The sequence below is a fragment of the Calonectris borealis genome, chromosome 2 (assembly GCF_964195595.1).
Source record: "Calonectris borealis chromosome 2, bCalBor7.hap1.2, whole genome shotgun sequence".
NCBI classification, from domain to species: domain Eukaryota; kingdom Metazoa; phylum Chordata; class Aves; order Procellariiformes; family Procellariidae; genus Calonectris; species Calonectris borealis.
Window position 1 is genome coordinate 33,103,891 of NC_134313.1, and position 19,844 is coordinate 33,123,734.

Sequence of the window (19,844 nt, forward strand, 5' to 3'; positions counted from 1 at the left end):
CAGAAAAGGTCTGTAGACACCACATAGCCTTCCCCAACACATCCACCTTGCTTGTTTTATTTTTTTTGTAAACCACACCAAAAAACACCCCACCCCCCAAAAAAAAAACCCAAAACAATCAAACAAACAAAATACAGCCCCAACACAACAGTAATACACAGAAATTGCTTAAACTTGCAAGGTCAGTGGTTGACCATACCATGAGAATGTGAGGATGTACTTGTCTTTGGGATCGTCCCCAGGAGAGGTAAATTTAATGAATGGAGAAGAGGTTGACCCCTGGATGTTGTACTCTCTTTAGATGACTTCTAAAAAACTATGAGGCCTTCAATACCAGGTTCCTATACATAGGGAATGGGGCAAACAAAGAGGTTCAAGGTCCATTAAGCAATTTAAATCTTTCAATCAGGGTATCAGCTGGAGATCTGAAGAAGATATGACTGAGACTTATAGTACCATGGAAGAGTAGGAAAAAAAGCTTAATTTTCTAATACTAATTTTTTTTCCTTTTAACTCAGTCGAGTGAGGTTTATCCCTACAAGAAATACATATACATCCAGATAAGTCCATCCATCTTGATTTCTTCAAATACAAAGTTATCTGTCTTTATTGTAAAGTCCTGATCAAGTTGTGTTATGCTGCTCCCTCACGTCATGAGGAAAACTGTGACAAGCACTACGTTTTTGTAAGCAGGCTTAGCTGCTGCTTGTATCCTTCTGAAAAGTATTTGCTTCTATGGCAAGCTGAATTAAATTCCTTAAGAATCCCTACAAAATCATTCAAGAACCCTCCTGTTCCACAAAAGGGCTGTTTTCATTCTGGCCTTGTTATCCTTTCCCTCCCCCGCACCCCCAACACAATATATGACACAGCATTATCTAGCCTGAAAGTCATGGTAACAAATAATCCAGTGTTAAAAGCTATTGGGATATTACAACCAAGTCTCTTTAAGAATCAACACGGTCACCTCTGAAAAACATAAGCAGTTCACAGTTGTGTTCTGAAGCCTGAGGATAGGACACTTGTACTCCAAAAAACAGGCCCAAATGAAAAACAAGTTCAAGAAGTGATAAAAGTTTATAAAAACCTATGAACAGAACAAGAATATGATGAATTAGAATCACTGAGCTTTTATGAACTGGAAACTGACTCATTGCACTTATTTTCACCCTGGTAAATGGTTAATTGTAGAATGCACCACGGCTGTAAACAGTAAAGATATTTTTTAGCAGATTATCAACTAGAAGGGAAAATAGTAAGACAGGTGGTAACATTCAGTGTGAAGAAACACAGCTATTTTAATTAATATAGCTAAAACTGGAAAAGTCTTGAAAGCTTCAGTAAGAGTAGGTAAATGAAGTAAGACTGTACATGCAATTTAAAATCCATCTCAACTTCATGGAGTTTTTTGAAGCTCTAAGTGCTACTTTTACAGGGAAGGTGTTAAATATAAACTCAGTGGCAACGCAGGGTGAGAGAAAGGAGAAGCTGACATATCCTTATGGATACCTGTAGGAAAACTCACATTCAGCAAGAAACAGTTTAACATGTTTGCTTTACTGGGACACAACGGGTAGCAGAAAATCAACAATAAAAGCTTTCTGAACTATCTAATACTTACGTAGCAGAACCCAACTGGAAAGTCCATTTACTATAGAATTCAAGGTAGTGGCTTTTGGGGTAAATTTTTGTAGTGAGAGGAGTGTTTTTAAATAGGCTTCCCTTCCACCGTATTAATGGTATTTCTTTCCTCTCATAAAAACACCAGACCACCATAATCAAGGACACAGCAATTTGCTTTGCATGTAACTGGACATCTCATATCCACAGCTGGTGTTGGTTATCCCCATCAGCACATGACAAAGCATAACAGTAGAAGCTCATTCTTTCCCTTTTAGCAACCAAAGGGACAGCGCACTCCTCAGCTTTCATCACAAGAATTTACTATTCTTTCTTCTTCTTCTTCTTCACACAGCATTGTCTTATATCTATTCCAGAAGACATTTTCTTATGCATTTTTAACTCCCAGTGCCTATTATTTTTGGTAGTTTTTCATCTCCACAAGACATTTCACCCACAACTAAAAAGTTACCGTATAACCTGCAGGTTACTCTACAACTCATTCTTGTCATTCTTCCAATTCTCCACTCCTCCCTCTTCCACCTTTTATTGGGCATAGAGGGAACAATTGAAAGAAGAGTGTTTAAGAGTGGAATCTACCTGCAGAGCGAAGAAAAAGCTACCCAGCAGTAGAGGAGAAAGAACACCGAATGCTGAAGCACAGAGTATGGATGAAAGTAAGCTACACCAAGCCCTAATTCCAATATCTCTTCTTGTTTCAAACAATGTGCATGCACATAAGAACTTCATAAAAGTAAAGGTCTTATTATAAAAATATTAGATATGGCTTCCAAAATAGTTCTAACACTGACAGAAAATATAATTCTTTACTTGGGTGCTTATGTGGTGCTCTGAAAGTACCAAGGAGATCATTAGTTGACACTATTTTATAGTATAATAAAATAAACTCCCCCATGCAATCACAGAACTTCCAACAGTTTTGGACAGACACCACAGCACAAATTCAGTGTACCCCTAGCCTCTAATACAGCTTTTTTTTTAATCAAGATGTTGCATGAATGTATATTGTAATTTAATTCTTTAGCACAACGAGTTACTGGAAACCTTGGTGCTTCTGTCCAAAGAAACTGAACACGGACTAAACTTGTTTAATCATTACTGCACTGCCCATATCCTCCATTATTTCTTCAAGCTCTACAGCACATATTCAAGTTCTGCAGAATGCAAACAAGTATTTATTTCTGTTGCTGGGGTCATCATTTAGTAGACATATTCTCTGTGGTATTTCCAACAGACTATCTACCCCATATCAGAAATAGAAATCACATGCTCAATTGTGTCAGAAATTTGATGTTTCTGCCATTAATATACACGTCCTCAGCTCCTGCTCCAGACCCTCTGCTACCCTTTTTTTATGCCGCTGCAACTAAGTATGTATTAGCAAGTAGTGTAGCCCAGCACAGGCAGATTTGTTGGGTGGGTGCTAAGGACTCAACATCCCCACTATACACATCTAAAGGTGACATCATCTTCTAACCTGGTGCTGTGGACCCAAGGCCTGTTAGCAGTTGGCACACAATAGGCACGTTTCCGAAACACAGCTTCTATTTTCGTTTCAGCCAGAAGCCCTGTGCAGCCTAAGAAAGCTTAGACAGTAAGAGAACATCAGGAAACTCACTTTAAAACTGTACACTCCCAAGTTGAACTGCAAAGCTAAAGTAGACCTACCCACTGAGTTCAGAGATGAAGACTAGAGATAAGCAAACCCCCTGAAGCATTTACAGAATGAATGTTAGCTCCTCAGTTAGCACAGCTGCTTCTCCAGAGCTGCTCGTGTAGTGCCACACTACTTGCTAACTATATGGACGTATCTTGTACTGGCTGCCCCTGCTCACGTGCCAGATGTACACGTCCGTAGCTCCAGTCTGCATCACACTATACTGTCACATGTCACTGTGGTGCTCATGCATATATATACTGGTACGGTATGGCACAGCGCAGAGTCACCACGTGCCCTCTGCTGGACTGCTGCCTCCTCCCGCCTCGGCGGCTGCCAGACACACCGACAGCCACCTGCACGCTGTGGGCAGGGGCACTTCAGGGCCCCAGGAGAAATGGTCTTTGCTGCCACTACTGATAGGATTTCTTTCAGCCTTGTTTTTAAACAAGTCTGGGGGTACAGGAAGAAACCAAGGCCATCCTTCCTGCCACCAAAGTAAATATAGACTCTCCCAGAACTCAGGTTGCTTTCAAATCTCTGTTTTGTCACTGGAATACAAAAATATCCGGAAATATTCTATACCCACAGGAGTGAGTGCCGATTTATTTAGTTACTTATTTTTAATTTCCCTCTTAACTCTACACCTTGAACTTGGGAAGCAGAGGATATCCACAGTCCCTTGATGTCTGAAGGGGGCATACATTCTAAAATGCTTTAGAAATAGACATCTGAAGAATTTGGTTCCAGCTACGTCTCAAATCCACCCCTAAATTTGACTCCTAAATTGGAGGAAGTTTTCAAAACTGCTAATTCACCTGAAAGTGATACAGGTAAATGGCAGTACTTCAAACACATACTTCAACTATTCATACAGTATAATAATAATAATTTAAAAAATAAAAACTAGAACTTAATTACATTGCCCCAAATCCCAACTACACTGTGAACAGTCCGCTTAGAATTCTTTGTGTGACTGTACTTGTTTAGCAAACAGATACTTAATCTTATTCTCACATTTACATTAACCATACATCCTTAAGGAAAAAATCCTATGAGTTCAGTTCCTTTCAGAATTTGTTTAAAGAATAGTTCAACAAAAAGATATTCCCCACTATATGTCATTGTGGCATCTCTTTCCAATCTGCTTTAAGAGTTTTGATTATACTAGCCAGGATTACTCCATTTTGTAGCTTCCCAGATATCCCTACAATAAACAGCAGCAGCAAAGTTGACTTCTGTTTCTGGGTGACACTCAGGTGAGGGAGATTACCACAAAAATCTTTTGCTAGTGTAGGGAAGGAAATTATAAAGGCCCTTTCTCTCTGTGCAACCAGTAAACATCATTAGCCACCAGTTATCGCTCCTTGACTTTATGCCTAATAGTGGCTACATATTAAATGTAAATGTAAGAATTTTAGTTTCTACCAGTTGGTAAATATCCCCAACTCAAGCATCAAATGCAAACAGCACGTTACATACTGCATGGCACAGCACTGTCATTCCTTTCTCTTGCCAAAGACACACTGCTGCACCCCAAGGTGAAGAATCAGATTACTGATTTAGTAACCTGATTGGTGTGCTGACTTTACTAAAAGATCCTATCCAACATACCTTTATAAAAGTTATGTTGTCATGTACTTTATTCAGCAATTTAGTTTTCAAATTACTTGACTGCCATTAAGCAATACTTACCTGCTTCTTCTTTAATAAATGACAAATCTTCTTCTGGATATGGGACTGACGGTTGCAACACTGAGCAATCTTCCGAGTTCTCTTCAGTATTAGGCGGTATATTATAAATAAATCTCTTTGCAGTTTGGTTTTTCCTTCTTGCTTTTCCAGGTTCTTGAACTGATTGTCCCTGTGCGCCCATGTCATTCCATACGAAAACTTTTCCCTCACCTTGAGATTCATTTTCAGCCATTTCAGGTGAGCTGTCCTGGACCCAACTACAGTCATTCATTTGGTAGCTTTCCATTTGGCCCTCATCAATAGAGTAACCATCGTTCTCAGTTTTTATGCTACTTGCCAGGTTGGTAAGATTTCGCGTTGCCCAGAAGCTGGCAACTTTCTGATCCCTTGGAGACAAACCATCCCTACTAACAGATCTTCTGTTGTAATCCACTACAACAGTCTCTGGAGCTTCTGATTTTATACTTATGTTTAAGGCATCTTTAATGAAGTTGCGGCAGGACTGGACAACCTCCGTCATCTGAAGGTAGCTGGCCACTGACATCACTTCAATGGCATTTTGGCTCGTAAGCACGAGGTTACCAGAATATAAGAAGTCCAAAATGACAGAAAAACCTTGAACAGCAACAACGTCTAAATAGGTAACAGTGGTTTGGTTACGGCTTTCTTTGTTTGTAAAGCAATAGAGAGTCTTAAAGAAGCGGCTGCCTGCAACCAGGATGTTCTTGTGAGCTCTGAAGACCCTCCCGCTCACCACAATATTAACATCACAAAGAATGCCTTTCTTCCTCTGTTCGTTGAGCTCTTGCAGGAGCTGATAGCAGTAAGAGTTCTCATTTGGCCTGCTGTTAAAATCACAGTATCCTTCATTATTCAGTTCTGATGGTAACTCTGACTCCTGCAATTAAAAAAAACACAACCATAATTAGCTCTTAATGAATGCTCTCCTTAGTCCTCCAACACTATAATAAGGATATGAAAATAAACTTGAGAAGATAAATAAAAAAAATCGTCTGAATAACATTATGTTCTTGGTCATAAAGGTGGGCAGGAATATATAATTAAAAAAAAATTTCTGAAAACTAAGAATCACGATCTCATTCTGCACCCTCCGCTCCCAAATTTGGAACAAAAAAAAAACCTAGAAGAATTGCCTTGAGGACAAAGGAAGTGAAATTTCATCTGAAAGTAAGGGAAGATTTAGTTGAGTATGAAGTACTTGATCTTCTTAACCCACATACATTAAAGATTCAGGAGTCTCTCTTTCCAAAGATTTAACTAGATGGTTCTCACATATCCAACCCCCCATTCTCCCCTGGAAACCTCCACTTAAATAGGTAAGTAGAACCTCGATAACTGATTCAACATTTTCTCATGCTGAGAGATGAATACATAAAGATTAGGTCTGTATCTCCCAATCTGTCCTATATGTTTTAAAGAAAGCATATTACTGAAGTAGTTATAATAGCAGATATATTTCTTATAGAGTTCTACAAAAAGACACTTATTCTTTATTTTCTAGTTGTGGCAGGATTAGGATTAAATAGCTGTATTACATGACAAGTGGACAGAATATTGCAGGTGACCAAATAAAACTTAAGCTTCCTTTACATTATTTAACCAAGACTTTCTTGAATCAAGCTTCACCGAAACTTTCGAGTAGCAACACCTTTAACTGGTACATACTTATTATACAGACCATAGGTACTGATGTGCCTCTCTACAACCTTTTTAAGATGCGATATCAAACGTGGCTTGAAAATTTTGTTAAAAGTAGTATCAGACAATCCAACAGCAAGTAATTAGTTGTTATTAAAGATTAGTTCAGACAGTGAGAGGCTGGTAAGAAACAAAAGATCTAAATTGGATTTAGGGCATTTAGAAAATTTATAACTGATGTTTAGAAAATGATGATTCAGAGCTGCTACAAAGCAACAGCTAGATCAAAGCAGAAAACACCACAGGCTGGCATATTTGAGACGATACTTATATTGATTGATATGTGCTGCCATCAAAAGCAGTGACGATGACAGAGTCTGTTTTATACTGGATCTCTAAGACACTCTCTCCTTCCCTAGCAAATAAGGACAGTTGAAAACTGGCTGGCTCCCATATGGTTTAGGATGAGAGAAGATCATTATGTCATTTTTTTCTCCTCTCATTTTCTAAAACAACTCACAGATTTGGGGGCTAGAGGTATCATCAAAGCTCGACTACCTCAACATTACAGGTCAAAATCAGCATTAACGAGGTAATGTTAATGCAGTCATGAGCCCATAATCTATACTGGGGCTAAAATATATGTTGCAGAACAGTACTACCCTTAATTTGGGACTATGACAGAAACTAGCTATATAAAAAAAAAGTCACTTTCCACCACACAGGAATTAGTACATTAAATCAGTACTCCCCTCAAGTTATAATCCCAGTGTGGATCACTGGGATAACAACTGAGGCTGTAACTACAGCCTCTAAAATGGTATTTACATCTATATCACCATCCCTGGAAGTACTTAAAAGACGTGTAGATGAGGTGCTTAGGGACATGATTTAGTGCGTGGACATGGTGGTGTTGAGTTGATGGTTGGACTCGATGATCTTGGAGGTCTTTTCCAACCTTAATGATTCTATAAGCAGCAAATAACGCCCAGCATAACCAAAACAGAAACTGTACCATTTCAGCATCTCCTGCAGAGAAATTTCAGTTTGCTGTCACATTCAAATTGCTTCTAAATCTCTACCCTTCTCAGAAAAACACTTCAGTGAAAAGAAGAGGTAGAAATAAAAGCAATTAGGCTTTTACGTGAAAGCAAGCAACAGATTTTTGTCCAAGCTCGGCTTAATTTTTTTCTGCGTGCTCTCTGACATACCCGAGTACTCCCTCAGATCAGAGCTCTGAAACAGAAAGTACGCCCCAAACATGTGACAACTCAGTCCATCATTCCTTAGGTTCACAGCGGATTTCGGATCTGGACTAGCTTTCTGTCACTCCAGCAACGAAGCACTGCATAGTTTCAAGACACCAATTACACTGACTTTGGATCAGATTAAGATGAAAATTATCATACCCTAAATTGTTGTCACTCTAGTCAAAGTCAATCGTCAGTGACTCGCATCTCACACAGTAAATGTTAGGTAGATGGTATGATAGCTGACAATTTCATTCTCTGAGAACACATTAAACACCACATAAAATTTAAAAATAATCTGCAGCGGTTCTTTTCTTTTTACAAGTGTCTGATTAAAAAATGGAGATGGAATACATTTTAACTGAGCATGTGTATGTATCCAATCAAGCTGATAAAAAAAACCCCAAAAACCCCGAAGATTTACAATATTAATTTTTTCCTAGAAAAACAACAAGCCAGCATGGTAAAAAGGAGCTGCAGATCACTAATGTGCTACAGAAACACAAGACTGAAGTCCTCATTATGAAAAGACCAGAAGGCTGAGTGAAAATAAGAGACATCATGCAACTAACATCCAAGCTATAGGAGTGTGTGTTGCGGGAAAAAGATCAATTTACAGAAATGGGTGCATAAATATTTTTAAAACTATTGGAATATATTGGAAGAATATTGGAAACAACTGTTTAACTGTTGCTATGGAAGTAGCTAACCCTAATGCCACACCTCAAATGAAATGAAAGCCCCGACATCTGAACAGTTACCAAGCCACGTGTGACAAGCAGAATTAACATTTACTATGAGAAAAAATGAAAAAAAATTTAATATCCATTGGAGAGTTTTAAACATCTCCCCTTTGTACAGAAAAAATACAATACAGTTCAATAGGAGCTAAGGTGCAGAAAAAAAAATACAGAAAATTTAAAAAAGTGTATTTTCAAGCTTCTGTTACTTATGTTGTGCTCATGGCACATCATCATAAGGGTACTGTTTTTCTGATGAGAACCACAAACTAATAATATTTGCTTGGATGTCAATTATATTTTCAGAATACAGACCAAATATTCCCACCACCTAAGTTATCTCAACACCAAACCACCTTATCCTTTAATAAAAACTGATAAGAAATCTAGAATAAAAATCAGGACTATTTCAGTTTTATTTGTGGAATCTACATCATTGTAAGTCTGAAAAGCTTCTCTCTGTAGAAGAGATTAAGAAGCGGTCTGACAGAACAGAGGCTGCTCAAGGAAACTAGTATTGTGCTCAGTTTCAATTAGTTAGGCTCATCTGAATACACCCAAAGATACAACTATTTCATATGTATAATTCACTAATTAGACTTGCCTAAAAGCTAACAGGAGTAGAAACAGATGATCAAAAACTGCTACTAGAAACTTGCTTTTGTTTCTCCTCCTGTGCCATCAGCATACTCTGTCTCCTGGGAGCAAGAACAGTGTGGAAGAGCTGGGGGCGGGGGGAGTGCAGGCAGGGAAAGGAAAAGAAAGGGAAAAAAAAAAAAAAAAAGGAAAACAAAACCAAAACCAATCTAACCATAGATTCCATCTCAGCTGTATGTATATGAAAAATAGTTATGGCTCCCTTCCCCATTACCACACCTCACTCTACAGCAGTTTCCCTATGCTCCCAAACTAATTATTATCCTGAAAAATGGATCCTCTAACAAAAGTGACCTATCAGGCACTTCTTAAGCACGTGCAGCTACAGAGGAAAGCTGTCTCAAAAGATGGTCCTATCAGCTGCACGCATGATGCTCTGCTGCCGTTTTACATGCCGTAGCATTGCTCACAGAAAACTCAGCAATCTAAAACTGTTCCATTAAGTGCCTAACACCTAATTGAGTAGTTCAAGGTCTGGTAAAAACACTATATAAAAATACAGTAAATTATAGTCCTTACTCTGAAGGCCCGACCTTCTCCTCAACTTTTTTTCTCTGCTAAGAGTAATTCAAGAATTTAGAACACTATAATGTAACTCTTACATCTGAAGCACGACTTCTATTCATCACCGCTCATACAAAGCAAACAATTACAGTTCACATGGAAAAAATAACACATCAAAGGCCTTCCTCCTTTTTGGAGAGCTTCTGCTTTAAACCAACATGCCTGTTAGGCTGGAGAAAGCTTTTCTGGCAGTATTTCCAAAGCTCAGCTTCAAATTATGTCCAGAGAGAAAATGTTTTAAGAAGCAGCTTTGAGGGGAGGGACCCCCAGCAGCCAATAAATCTGCATCTGATGGATCTAAATTCACCACAGAATTAAAATCTTTTGCAGTGATTTCCCAGTAAGTGTCTATTTCTTAAGATTTTTGCAACAAAATAGTCTGTTTATTAAAAAAACAAAGGTAGTTTCAAGCTAATTATATCTTTCCTTAAGCTTTAATATGGAGACAGATTATTTTAAAAAACAGAATAGGAAAAAAAGAGTCAAGATTTTTGTCTTAGAAAGAAGCACCGACCGACAGCTCAATACCCTTGAATTACAGCAGCTGCAACCACTTGTGATGTATTTTGGCATTCCAAATTAAATGTATCCCAAAAATAAACTGAAATCATCACTCATTTCTTCCTGAGTGTAATATCCAACAGACCTATAGAAATTTGCACTGCTTTACTGCCTTAACACCTACAATTTCCTTTTCGCACTTGAACAGTGGCACTATGCCATATGTTTATTAGCAGCTGCTAAACATGCCCTGCAGTTGAAGCTTGTCAAGTCAAGAATACATGTGTCTTGTCTCTAAGACAAAGGCTGAAAGATGTCTCCCAAGTTTCATTAAATCTAAACGGCTTTGCTGCCTCATTATGTATGTTGGAAATATGGTCAGGGTACAAATTACCTACTTTTGTTCCATGTATCTGGTATCATGGCATTAAGGAAAAAAATGGGTATTTGTTTTGGTATTAATTTAAACATATGCATCAAGAGAAATTCAAGTGCTATTAAAAGTGTGAAAGGATATGGAAATTAAACATAAAAGCCAAAAGAAACAGATTCTTAATCAGATTTGCAATAAAGCAAGTGTAACCCGAAAGTGCACCACAAAGAAAACTACATTGACTTTTGAAAAACTGCAATTCCTTCCTTTGTAAGAAGTTTTTAACTGAAATGTAATTGCACAGGGATGCATCTAGCACTGTTTTCCACTTGAAAACACCAATCTCTGTACAGCTACCTTACAGAAGCTTACTTTGTCCGAAACTTACCTTTAATACAGATACATCTCATCTATCCTACTGTTTCATTTATTATTACAGTTACTACAAATATTTTTTCTTAAACTGTCAGTGCTATAAAAGCAGAGGCTCATTTTTATAGATTCCCATAACAATGAAAGGTTAATCTTCATATAAATACTTACATTAACTTTTAGGCTACTGTGACACGCAAACCAATATTCTGTCCCCCCTTCCACCCTCCCAGTATTTTATAGTCTTACGACAGACTGGGGATAGGAAGACAGAAAGAAAAAATCAGTAAGTTTAGTAGGAAAAACTGCTTGGAATATGTTTTATGCATAGCATAATGGGAGTGAGAGAAGCTTCCAAGCGTGGCATGAATTAGCAACGTCTAGTGACACAGGAGGCTACACAGTGACAGGACATACCTTTACAGGGTAATCATTCACAACTCAAAGTTAGAAACTAGGCAACAACATGGTAAGGAACGTACCACAACAACATTAAACAAAAAGAACATTTTTCAAAGATATAAAGAGGTAAAAGAAATTAAGAATGAAAGTTTCAAAATTAGAAACAAGTTATTTAAGGCAAGTTGGGCTAAAATACTGCAGGGTGAATAGCAAACCCCAGATTGGAGGAAACTGATAAGATGACCTACTGCCATGAAATGTCTGTAATAGCTGCCTCAGAAATACACCTACTGAAAAAGTAGTATTACTCATCTTGAAGGTGAACGTTGCATTTATAAATCCAAAAATAATATTTTTGATAACTGGTATTTATGCACCACAAGGTTTTCCTTGCAATTCTGCAGTAGTTTCACATAAAACTTGCATTCCTTTTCCAACTAGCTCTAAACCTATGTTCACATAACATTTTATCCATCATCCTGATATCCTACCCAAACATCAGAATAGCAGCTCTTGTCCAAGGTACCCTGAGCTCCTTAAAGGGCTCAAGCAATAAGCTCAATTTAACTATTGCACTACAATTCGGACTCCAGATACATCTATACAATGGAGGTCGGTGTTTTAATTAAAACTGAGCTCTAAGTAGTGAAAACTGAGTGATCAGGGATTAATTCCGGCTAACAGCTCAAGTTCAGCCTAACAGTTCAAGTACTAGCCTAACCTGAAGCACATTAGCTTGTGCCCGCTGGCAAGTTTAACGCCAGCTAGGCGATCGAGTGAACTTTTGCAGCGCAGACATCCCTAGGAGGAAAGGCTGCAGAAGGCTGGTGATGCAACACGAGTATTCCTTAAGAACTTTTCATCCACATAGGTTCTAGAGTTAGCCCTGCCTTATTCCTAAGAACAGCCAACAAACACAATAATTTTAAGTTCAGCGGGGAACATGAAGAGTTTCACTAGTCCTAAAGCATTAGAGGAGAGCTGGCATATTAACGTGGCTTTCAGGAAACCACATGTTTATCTCAAACATACACCAAGCAATTGCAGACTTCTTGCTCAGTAACTCTATCTAAAGCAACACAATCGGAAAAAAGATTTAAACGAGGTGGTCCTGACTACACAGAGTTATCCGATTAATGCACAGGGACCATACCGTTAAGAACGGCAGAGTAATTCCAATTTCACACTGGCAAGTACCAGTTTCACACGCAGTCGTCAGCCGGACACTACCCTCCCTTCCCCGGTACCGCAGGAGGAAGTTGTAACGAGTGTTTTTAAATCAGTGCAGCAACACTGGTATTCATACGCAACTTTTTCCCACATTGCCGGTTTATCTTCACGATATAAACAGATAAACTAATGAAAACGGCACTCGCTTACCTCCCAACAGCGAGGCCACGTTAACCAGGTACAGCCATAAACAACAGTTCGTACAAACGCTCCCAAGCTGCAAACGGCAGCGCTGACAGCGCTGTGCCTGCCCCGATCCAGCGGGAGAGCCACCCCAAATCGGAAAGCGGACTCGTCTCCTGCTCCGGAGACGCCGTGCGAGAGCAGCGCAGCGTGCCCAGCCCCCCGGGCAAAACCACACACAGGAAGCAATTTAAAGACATTCACACATGCAGACAAAAAAAAAATCCCCAAAAAACAAAACTATGCGAAAGGGGAGGCCAGCCTCTCCCCTGGGACGCGAGACCCCGCCGCGGGACGGCTCCCCCGCCACCCAGCCCTCCCCGGCGGCTGCCGCCGCCCCGCCGCGTCCCCTACCTGCTCGGCGCTGACGGGCTCGTTGAGGCGATGCTCGGCGGAGAGGTGGTGCCGCAGGAGCAGGGCCCGCTTGTAGTTGCGGGTGCCCTTGCAGAGCTCGTCGTGCCCGCCGGGCAGGGCCCCGCCGGCCATGATCAGCTCGGGAGGGGCGGCGGCGGCCGCGGCGGCGGTGCACCAGGCGCAAGACATGAGCCCGGTCTCCTGGCAGTAGTAGAGCCATGGGAACTCCTTAAGCCAGGAGCCCTGGAAGGAGATGTGCAGCTTCTGTAGCAGCGACTTGGGCCTGGCTAGCGGGAAATGCTTGATGCTCTCCCCCTCCCCCGCGCCCACGCTGCTGCCCTCTGCCTCGTCCCCTCCGTCGCCCCCAGACCGCCTGCTGCTGCTGCAGCTGCCGCCCTCGGCGCCGCTGCCGTCGCCCAGGCTGCCCCCTTCGCCGTCCTCCTCGTCGTCGCTGCTGTCACTCAGGGAGCCCCCGTCCTGGACCAGCTCCTTCCCCTCCAGCAGGCCCTCCGGCTCCAGGCCCTCCGCGCCCTCCAGCTCCATCTCCTCGTCCGCCCCCCGCCCATTGAAGTGCTTCCGCGGCCAGGCCGAGGCCTCGCAGCCATTGTTAGCGGCGGAGGGGGCGGCGAGGAGCCCCCCGCCGCCCCGAAAGGCCAGTGTCCGGCGGTTTCTCTCGGCGAACATGGGGCCGGCGGCGGGGGGCGAGACCGCCTCCTGAGGCAGCAGCAGCTCCTTCTCGTCGGCGGCGGCCTCCAGCTCCTCGGCCTCCAGCCCCTCCAGCTCCACTTCCTCGTCCGCCCCGCGCCCGTTCAGCGGCTCGGGGTCCTGCCGGTCCCAGGCCTCGGCCGCGCCGCCGGCCCCGCCGCCGGCCGCCGCCGCCGCAGTGGCGGTGACCAGGCCGCCGCCCCGGAACGCCAGCGTCCGCCGGTTCATCTCCGCGAACATGGCGCGCGCGCGCGCGCCCCCCGCCCGCCGCCGCCGCCTCGCGCCCCTGGCCCGCCGCTCCCCGCCCGGCCGAGGGCTCTGCCCGCGGGAAGGGGGAAGGAGGCGCCGGCTGCCGTGCGGGAAGGGCGGGGGTGGCGGCCGAGAGAAACGAAGTCCGGCCGCTCCCCCCCCGGCTCCGGCCTAGATCACCGCCGCGGGCTCCCCACAATGGATCCGGCTCGGCAGCGCTTCCGTCCCAACAGGCCCCGGATCAGGTCGAATGGCAAATGAACAACGGACTGCTCCCACAATGCACCGGGAGAGCCACCGCAGGGGAGGGGGAGCGCGAGCGGGGGGCGGGCAGGCGGGGGGCCGGCGGGGCGGGCGCGACAGCTGGGGCGCGTCACGCGCCCCTGCGCCGCCCGCCAGCCCGCCCCGCCGCGCGCGCTCCGCCCCGCCCCGCCCGCCACACGGCGGGGGGGGGGGGGCACGCGCGACCCCCTCCCTCCCCCCTAGGGGCCGCGCCCCCCCCCCTTTCCGCCCCCTCGCGCACGCGCAGGGGGGGGGGCCCGCGGGGCGAGCGGCGGCCGCCGGGGGACGGGGGGGGCACAGCGGCGCGGCCGAGCCTGCCGGGGCCGCCCGGCGAGAGGTCTGCGCGGTGGGGCCGGCGGGCGGCGGGCGTTGTGCCGGCGGGGCCGGGCGCGGCGGTACCGTTAGGCGCGTTGCGGCGCAGGCGCGGGCTGCCGGGCGGCGCGTGCAGCGTGTGGGCTGCCCGCACGTGCCGGCTGGGCGGGTCCTTCTGCGGGGCGAGGGCTCGAGGCGCGGCGCGGTGAGGCCGCGGGGGCCGCCGCGGCGGGGCGGGAGCCAGCAGCCCGCTGCAGCGCCCTGCGTACCTTCGAGGGGGCGGCTGAGCGTCCACCGGGCAGGTAGGCGGGCGGCGGGGGGTGCCGGACTGAGGCCGCGGGGTAACTCCGCCGGGCAGCTGAGCCGCGCGCCGCCGCTCGGTCCCTTCTCCCCGGTGGCACGGGGAAACAAGAGGAAAAGCAAAACAACCTCGTAGGTCGAGATAAAAAGTAGTTTAATAAGTGAAGAAGTGGGAGAAGAAAGAAGGGAAGCGGGACAAGTGACGCGAAAGCAGCCACTCCCCACTCCCGCGGGTAGACCGATGCCCAGCCCGTTCCTGAGAAGAAGATGGTTAGCTTCCCCAAAGCCCCTGCGCTCTGCCGCGGAGCACGGCGTTACCCAGCGTGGAGCATCTCTGTCGTTGGTTCAGGTCTTCTGGCGATTGTTTCGTCTCCCAACCGCTTGCGCACCCCCGATCTGTTCACTGGCGGGGGCAGAGTAAGAAACAAAAGGCTTTGATGCAGTGCAAGCACTGGTCAGCAATCGCAAACCTAAAGCACAGCCCCATACGACCTGCTCTGACCAAAATTAACTCCGTCCCAGGCGGAGCCAGTAGAACAGATAACAAAAGATGTCAGAGAGGGAGGGCTATGGAGTCTTCCAGATGAAGATGTATGGTGGTGTAGTTGTCGTGTAATGTCAAATATTCAGTAATAAAAAAAGATGCTTCTCTGTGCCTTGGCCTGGAAATATGCAGGGGTCTGGGAGAGTTGACTTTGACTTAAACTTTTGAGGAGAGTTTGCCAGAATACTACAAATGCTGTAAGTGATGCTGTAAGCTAGAATGCTTTCCTCCTTCCGAAGAGTTACTTGGGAAGGGGAGACCTTTGGCAGAAAATTAAGTTCCACTTGTGGAAAGATTAAGAAAATCTTTCTAAAATACTGGAGAGGAGAGGAGAGTTGGTCATGGAGAAACAGAGAAACTGTAAAAGGCAGTGTCAGATTTCCAGGAGAGGAGCAAAGGTGGTCTAAATTTAGACAAGGAGGCAGAGGCGTGATGGGAGATAAAGAATTTCTAAATTTGCTGTGCCTCACTGGGGCACAGGGTGGAGGTAGCGATTCAGATCTGGGTACGTCAAAGCAAAGGGTGCCCATGATACAGCCTTCATAAAATGCAAAACAGACCCGTATTTCATAAAGTTTTGGGCTTTGTGGCATACCGATGTGTTTGCATTCCTGTGGTGCTTCATTCTTGCCTGTCAGCATTCATCAGCTGACTAGCGCCTCAGCACTTCCCTACATTAAAATTTCTTACCCATTATTGTTTTTAAAGAAATGTTTGGTGTTGTAGATTATTTCTCACTAAATGTTTAAACTAGCGCAGATTGCAGAATGTATGCAGAAAGTTTACATTAAGAATCTCTGCTGGGATTCACATTTACAGAGCAGACTTCGTGTGATCGCGGGGAACGTAACCTGCACCCAGGACTGTTTAAAACCTACCCAGTGGACATCCAGGAATAAGCTGGGCTAAGATACATAGGAAGAACGGTAGGATAATGAGCTATTATACAGTCCCTATTTTGGAATGCAAAGAAGTGTTATTTGATTGCAGCAGGTAATCTAGAGTACTAACGAATTGATACAGAATCATAAAATAATTTAGATTGGAGCAAGCCTCCAGAGTTCAGTCAGTTCAAAGCAGGGCCAACTTCAAAGTTACAAGTCGGTTGCTCAGGGACGATGTTTCAGACTCTCCTGGACTGTTTGCTGAGAAGACCTTTGGTAATAGCTCCTCCCAAATCGTCTTTGACTTTGTCAGCTTGCTACAAGGGATCCCCCCCTGTGCAGTGTACTCAAAAAAGGGAACTTAACCAAATCATTGTGGCTAATTAATTGGTCTATAACGTCTCTGTCACACCAGAATTGAGGTGGTATTGGTCTATTTGATAATTCTGTTTTACTGAGTGTCTTCATGGACACAGGTCTCCCCAGGTAATCTTAACTTTTGCGTAACGCTTTTTTGTCACCAAGTAATTCGCAAAAATTTTCAAACAACTTAATCTAGTTTGCAGAAATTCTCGTTTTCAGACTGCTTTGTTGCAAATGAGGTTTTATATTATATTCATGATGGAACTAAATATTTCAAAAAGCATCCTGAGATGCTGTGGAAACATTAATTCGCTGTTTCTTCATCAACTGTTGTCAGTTCCCCTGTCAAACCCACATGCTACTAAGGTTCATAGTTAAAAAAATCATTGATGTGCACCTCATGGTAACTTTTTAACACACGTTTTTCACCCATAGTCTCTTGAGAGTCAGTAGTGTTTGCTGCCGAAGTTCATATATTTGGACAACAGCTACAATCTCTTCCCTTCTCCATTCTTTGATGGGACAGTATAGGAAAGAAATCTGTAGTGGTTAACTGTCCTAGTCCTGTAGATAGCAAATGCTGTTTTGTTCAGGCTGAAATCTAATTCTCCAGACACAACATGCAGCTTCCTTATTTCTCGGATAGTCCTTTGGTTCTTTGTGCTTCTTTCTCTTGTGTTACAGAAGGACATAAAAATCTCCCACGGTTCATTGGGAAAGAATCATGAACTGATTTGGCTTCCTGCAAATGAGAAGCTAGTGCCTCACATGAAAGAGTGGAATTAATAATCGATGCATCATATTATATACATTGCTGCAGTGTGGCATTTTGCTTCAAATCTAGGATAAACCAAATCTAAACTATGCAGCTGCCAGTCACTGGTAGTACTTTGTGCAGGGGACACACCTTAGGAAGGCATCAGTTGTCACATATTTTTGTTTTCCAGGATCTAAAAGTCCGATATTTAAAAATAATTAAATGGACATAATGCTGTGAGAGGGAGTGAACGTTCCATAAAATCCTGTTTATCACTCCAGCTGTATGTATATCTGAGGAGAATGGTTTATAAAACTTTGTGGGTGAATATCATCACTAATAAATTCCGTATTTAATACTACTTAAAGCCCATTCCACCAAAACATTTGAACGTGTGTTTGTGTATTCTGCTGAATTAAGGCTTCAATGAACAAATTGCAAGCTCCTACACAAAGAATAGGATCTTCTGCTTTTAGATGATAAAACCACTTGTGCAAGACTGAGGATTAAATTCTCATACTTGTATGATGCCTGATGTAGAGTATCCTGTTGATTAGGGACAGTGTGTTATCCATAGGGTAGTGAGCTTGTTACACACATCCAGTGACTCCTTTTGTTGCAGCTGAGGAGAGTATTTGAAGTCTGCTCTAACTCTTACAGAAATGAATGAGAAATAGATCATGCCGTGAGAGGCACCGTGCAATTCCAGTGGATACTGATCATAGCATTTTTAGCAAAATACTACTGATATTAACAGCACGTTCTATCTGGAAAGATTTGTGTCCCAAAATTCCTGCTGTGACCTAAGAAACACTTTCATGATGGGGCTGACTCTTCCAAGATAGCTTCTGAAACCGACGGGATGTTGTCCGATCCCTAGAACACCTCTCTGTGATGGATGTTCATACAATCAAGAACATTCAAGACCTTTTTCAAAGAGAGTTCAAGTTCCACTAACATGTTTTTTGTGTTGGAAATCTATATTCCTGGGCATACAAAAATTTCAGTTCAAATGATCCTGCATACTGAGGGGTTTTGGAAGCTAGAAGTTCATTGATAGGAGAGGAGGCTCTTTTGTCTCTCAAGCAAAAGCATTACTCTGCAGAATAGGCTGATCTGCTGCGGGGATCACACAGCAAAGTGAGTGTGTCAGAATCAGAGCCTTATCACTGGGGCAGGAAGGAGCGCACATTTGTCCTGATACGCCAAAAGTGGCAAAATAGATCATAGCAGAAAATAAACAGTATAAGCTGTCACTTTGAAGTATGAACTGTGCTGCTCCACAGAACAAGTACCAGGAAGAGAATACAACGATTGAAGCTCTTGAAGAACCCCAATGCTGTCCCTAGTCTGAGCTTATGCTTACGCTGCATGCTCAGGTGCCACTGAAGTAGACATACCAAAGTAGATCTTGGTGGCATGGGTTCAGCTGCCTAGGGAGCACTGAATGTCTTGGGAAGGCTCGTGTGATGAGATTTCATTGCCGTCCAACTGGGCACAGGCACATGTGTTCATGTTGCAATCCTTGCTTCCAGATTACAATTAAAGACGACTTTGAAAGTGTGATTCCCAATAATAGAAACTCGCACATTTGTAAAGTGTCAGCAGAATGTTTGGACTACAATCAGTAGCTGTTTCTGAAGCAAACTGAATTCAGGTTGAGTTCGTGCAGTTACTCCTCTTGGAATACCTTGTAAGTGATATTTGGAAAGGTAAATCACAACCTTTTTCAAGTCAATTACTTAATTTTGCACAATCACACCTTGTGACTTTAGACAGGTTAGGAAGGTATCATGAATTAAAACTTACCATTCATCATCTGATAACTGTTCCCCTGCATGCTCTTAGCACACGGCGAGTATGAGATAACGAGCCTTAACCTAGCCCACGGTGGAAGAATTTTCAGTGTAATTGCATTAACTTTGTATTTGCTGCCGAATAAAATACACGTGTAGACAGGTGTTGTGCATATAAGATGCTATAGCTTGTGCGTACTTGTAAAGCTACGGACAGACAGTGTCTTCCAGATCTACCTCTGCCATTTGAAGATTTTGCCAGTGTGCACCTACACGGTACCCCTTTAATGCTGTGGTTACTACTGCCGTAGCTCTGCTGGTAAAAGGGTTTGTTTAAGAACTCTTTCATTTGCTTCAGGCAAAGCAAGCAGGTT

At 43.6% G+C, this 19,844-nt stretch overlaps 1 protein-coding gene across 1 annotated transcript in view; it reads right to left on the bottom strand.

Annotated features, from left to right (window-relative positions):
• Positions 1–14,223, bottom strand: part of ZBTB10 (zinc finger and BTB domain containing 10) — a 31,429-nt gene extending 17,206 nt beyond the window's left edge. The window contains exons 1-2 of the mRNA XM_075141600.1: positions 13,279–14,223; positions 4,994–5,891 (exon numbers count right to left, since the gene is read on the bottom strand). Of these exons, the coding sequence (XP_074997701.1) occupies positions 4,994–5,891; positions 13,279–14,223 (1,843 nt within the window). The remainder of the gene's footprint in view (positions 1–4,993; positions 5,892–13,278) is intronic.
• Positions 14,224–19,844: the final 5,621 nt, after the last annotated feature.